General features: G+C 46.9%; 3 protein-coding genes across 3 annotated transcripts; 2 read left to right on the forward strand and 1 right to left on the reverse strand.

Moving 5' to 3' along the window:
* Positions 1-91: 91 nt before the first annotated feature.
* On the reverse strand, positions 92-1,423 carry GUITHDRAFT_122895 (hypothetical protein; the record flags this gene model as incomplete). The annotated part of the gene is made up of 1 exon (XM_005817822.1): positions 92-1,423. A coding segment is annotated over one exon (1,332 nt), but the record flags the coding sequence as incomplete, so codon positions are not given.
* A 1,683-nt stretch (positions 1,424-3,106) lies between these two features.
* On the forward strand, positions 3,107-3,520 carry GUITHDRAFT_83590 (hypothetical protein; the record flags this gene model as incomplete). Its single annotated transcript, XM_005817823.1, has 1 exon — positions 3,107-3,520. A coding segment is annotated over one exon (414 nt), but the record flags the coding sequence as incomplete, so codon positions are not given.
* Positions 3,521-3,523: 3 nt separating this feature from the next.
* On the forward strand, positions 3,524-4,159 carry GUITHDRAFT_47473 (hypothetical protein; the record flags this gene model as incomplete). Its single annotated transcript, XM_005817824.1, has 2 exons — positions 3,524-3,731; positions 3,957-4,159. Coding segments are annotated over 2 exons (411 nt in total), but the record flags the coding sequence as incomplete, so codon positions are not given.
* Positions 4,160-4,700: the final 541 nt, after the last annotated feature.

Raw genomic sequence — 4,700 nt, forward strand, 5'->3', positions numbered from 1 at the left:
CGTCATTAAATGTATCGAAACTGAAAGCTGTCAGGACCATTCTCTGGAACATGAACCGACATGAGCCCCCGGCGAGATAGTACTTCCTTACGACCCGCTCCTCTCTCGTCTCTTGCCCATCGCATGTCGTGATTAGCATCCATTCTACCTCCACATCCATCTCCAAGAAGGGCTTCACTTGCTCATACAGCTCGTCGTGCTGCACCGCCTGCAGGTACTCATCGAGCGTCCAGGAAACAACCTTATGCGTCTCAAGCTTCATTTCTTGATCCCACTCTGTGTACACCTTCCCCCGAGATGACATCGATGTTACAACAGCCAGTCGTCGATGTTGCTGGTCTGCATCACGCCATACCAGACACTCCCGATACACGCCTTGATGAGTTTCTTGCTGTCTCAGGAAACCATCTAGCACTACCACATGCTTCTTGCCCTCGCGCCCTGCAAAGGCCTCCCGTAACCCCTCTGCTGCAGAGCTATACAAGATCTTGCAAAATCTTCGCCTCCCGTTCACCACTTGCATGCAGTAGATGTGTACAGGCTTCAGCCTGAGAAAAGTCACCATCCACTCTTTCATGTCCAGCGACAGGCAGAACGCTAGCGTCGTAGTCGTCTTCCCTGTTCCTGGCGGCCCTTGGATCCAGCCCAGAGCGCCTTGCTCCAGCACTCGCTCTCTCAGGAAGCTCTGCTGCTTCGTGAAGGCTTCTCGGCAGTAGAGAAAGAGCTCCTGGTTGCTGACATCGCTTGCATCCATCGATAAGTACGAGCTATCGAGGCGGAAGAACTTTCTCTGCTCGCAAAAGCCCATGCGATCAAGCCCTGCCTCTGACTCCTCCCAAGCTATCCCTCGCTCTACAGATGACGGAATCTGCCTCAAAACCAGGTTCTCCCTGCGAAGCTTCTCCACCTTCTTGCGAAGCTTCTCCTTGCGAAGATGCTCCTTCTCCTTGCTGCGAAGCTCCTCCTCCTTCTTGCGAAGCTGCTCATTCTTCTCCTTGCGAAGCTGCTCCACCTTCTTGCGAAGCTGCTCCACCTTCTTGCGAAGCTGCTCCTCCTTCTCCTTGCGAAGCTTCTCCCTCTTCTTGCGAAGCTGCTCCTTCTTGCGAAGCTGCTCCACCTTCTTGCGAAGCTCCTCCTTCTCCTTGCGCTGCTCCTCCTCCTTCTTGCGCTGCTGCTCCCTCTCGTCCTCCTCCTCCTTGCGATGCGGATCCTTGTTCCTCTTGGGAAGCTGCTTCTGCTTCTCGCGAAGCTGGTTCCTCCTCCTATGATTGTGTAGCTGATCCAACTCTACAAAATGGTCTTGGTGGGCCTCCCGTTGACCACTTGCTTGTGGGGCCTCCTCCTCAACCTCAACCTTCGCTCGCTCCTCCCCCGTCTCTCGCCGTCTCTTGCGCTTGTTCGACGCAACGTGTTCTGGCTGCATGCTGCACCCAGGGAAAGGCAAACCGGAGCAAACAAGGAGGAAAAATACATCTTTTTTAAAAAAAATTATTAATTTTTGTGCAAGACTCCTGAAAAACATTGAAAACTCTGCCCTGACTTTTGAAATATATTCGGACAAGTTTTGGGGAAAAAGTTGAATTTCCTCCCCCTTTTTTTGGAGGGGATCCCAAAATAGCGCAAATACAAAAAAAGGTGGTGTTCTGTCCTAAACTCCTTTACTCAAAGTTAAGTTAAAATCAGTACGAGGACAATAAGGAGAATAGAGGAGGCTTGACCCTGACAAATTAGCTTTCCAAGACTTCTTCCGGCACGATATATACTTTCTTTCAACTCTGGAGGTTTTCTGTCATTTTTATTGTTCACCACATAAATGGACCACCCCCCGGGGGCAAAGGGGGGTTCGATGACCATTCATCCTTGCAAGTCTGCCTCAGAATGATAAACACTTAGCTGCACTTATATTATATGGAAACGTGAGGAGACAACTTTTTGCGAATAAATCATAATTTTTATCTGTTTTATAATTCGATTTATAATTTCAATGATTTTTATATTCAATCAAAAAATCTGTTCATTGCTCTTTTTTTTCCTTACCAAATCCCTATCATATTTTATCAATTGAAATAATAGCTGCGCATTCGTGCCAATTATTACACAAAATAACAAAAAACAAACGAGCGTACCCACGGAGTGGGCCAGAGCAAACATAATCTCTACTTATAGTACTTTGGGAGGATTCCAAGAAGGAAAATATCCTACCGCTTTACACGGGCCCGCCTCGGGACGAGTCGGATTGTTCTGAGGCGGGCCTAATCAGGCCTACTAGAGCTTTAGCTTGAATCCTACAGTTTAGGATTAGGACATGTCTTTAGGTTGAAGTTCTTGTTGTTTGGGAGTGTTTTTTGAAACTTTTCAACTAAATATTCAAATATTAAACTCTCATTTCTCTACTAAGGTCATTATGCTGAAACCAAACTCAGGAGGGGTAATTTGGAAGGAGTTAACTAGGGTACCCAGGGTACTCTGTCTGCTCGTGCAAACGGGTTCATTTCAACACGGGGAGGATTCTGGTAGGAGTCAGAGCGCACATTTCTTTGTGGGATGGAAGCACAGGCTGAGAGACAAGTTGAAGATGAAATGGAGGAGGTAAGCCAAGTAGAGTCTCCGAATGTCAACGAAGATGAAGGCGATCCTTTGGAGGACATGCAGGTCCAGGAAGCAGTTGTAATTCCAGGAGAGGCCACACCGAGGCCTCAAATCGGGGGCCGAAGAAAACGTCAGAGAACAGGTAACGAGGCCCGACAACCATTGGATGCAGCTCGTGGGCGACAAAGAATCTCAGAAATCCGATCGAAAAGGGTTTCGCAAAATTCAAGAGCTGCATATACATCTAGCGTTGTCCGTTTTATACAGTTCGTGTATCGAAACAATCCTTTTCTGTTGACAATGGAATTCAAAGATTTGATTGAAAGAGATATGGAAGAAGGAGATCCACCATTACCATCGAAGAGGATCATACGAACGGTACTGGACGAGAATTCTGTATCTTGGACAGGTTAGAAGTTGCCATTTATGGCATTTTTTTCTCTGAAGCATTGAAACAGGGAATGCCCCAAGAGTTTACCCGATTCATTTCGATCAATTAGACGCAGACTATTTCTGTATGTGGATCACGCATCTGCTCAGCGTTTCACCGAACAATGGTTTTGCAACTTACAGTAATCATCGATCGGCAATAAACAGCTTTTTCAGAGATTTTCAGAAAGACCTACCGGTGGAATTCAAGAATGCTCTTCAAGAATTCTATGTTGGCCTCAAGAAAGATCTGAATCAGATGGATGCAACGGGTGTACTGAAGATAACAACAGGCAAAGAACCTATGAGCATGACAACCTATCGTTTGTTTTGCAAAACCATGATGTTTTCCGACAAGAGAAATTACATTTTCGCTCGCACCTTTCTCATCATTTGTTGGAATCTTATGTGTCGCGCTGGAAACGCCGAATCTATTCAGTTCAACCACATGTGCTGGAATGAAGATCATCTCCAAATTTTCTTTGCTCACTCGAAAACAGATCAGAGCGGTGACAAGCCTAGAGACCCCAGGAGAGTCTATGCAAATCCAGTTTATCCTGAGATCTGTCCCATATTGGCATTAGGAATCTATTTGCTTTGCTATTTACCAGATGAACTGTCCCTGTTTCCAGGCAGATCACAATACAAGCGTTTCATGCAGGTTCTTTCAAAAATAATGATGCCACCGAATCAATCGGAGTCAGCAGCCCCGAGTCCCTCTGACACTGACGAGACCGCGGAAAGGCATGATGATCATAATGGTATGGATGCAGTTCAGACTGCAGTTACTGCCCATCTGCGTTCACTCGGTTTACAACCAGAGGATCTTGGAAGTCACTCTATTAGGAAGGGGGCAGCAACTTATTGTTCATCCGGGAGTACTCACTGTCCATCGAGCAGTGCCGTGTCGGAGCGAGCGGGATGGTCCAATGGAGCAGTTTTCAACACGTATCTACGATATGAAGCAGCAGGTGATGCATTTGTTGGACGTACTATAACAGGGCTTCCCATCGACTCATCAGAGTTTGCAATTCTTCCGCCGCATTTCAAAGAAGCTGACTCGTCAGGGATGGTCACAAGTGCGATTCAGATGCTGTTCCCAACATTACCCATGTGCATGTATGGAGTTGCGGAGTTTGCACTCGCATCCGTGTTATACCATGCAGACTTCCTCAGAACGAATTTGCAGAGGAATCATCCTCTTTGGAAGTCAACCTTGTTTCAGGACGAAGCTATGCTGAATACTTTGAAATCAAAGGTTGTTTGCTGCATGCCAAAGGAAGCAAGAGGCAGAATGGAAGCGACAGGCATTCCTCCACACGTTCATCAATATGTCCACAATGACAAGGTTGTGGCGTCCCTAGAAAAAATACAAAGAGAAGTTCTGGAGTTCAAGCAATCTAGCCGGGGCAACCAGGCATTGGCAGAAGGAGTTTCAAGTTCGGAGAGGCGACAAGTTGGTTTCATACCAAATGAGTGTGGACAATCAGCAAAGGATTTCTTTCGGCAAGGCTTGCTAGAGAATCGAGATGAGTTCAAAGCTATCATACGGGAGGTGATTATGGAGACGGGAGGGGAAGCAAGTGGATCACAGAGAGATGTTCAGCAAAGGGACCCCCAGGCTTCAGGTCAGAGTGTTGTTGAGTCTGGTCGCAGGAGAGAGGAGCGCACCGTAATACCGT

Source organism: Guillardia theta, assembly GCF_000315625.1.
Source record: "Guillardia theta CCMP2712 unplaced genomic scaffold GUITHscaffold_536, whole genome shotgun sequence".
NCBI classification, from domain to species: Eukaryota; class Cryptophyceae; order Pyrenomonadales; family Geminigeraceae; genus Guillardia; species Guillardia theta.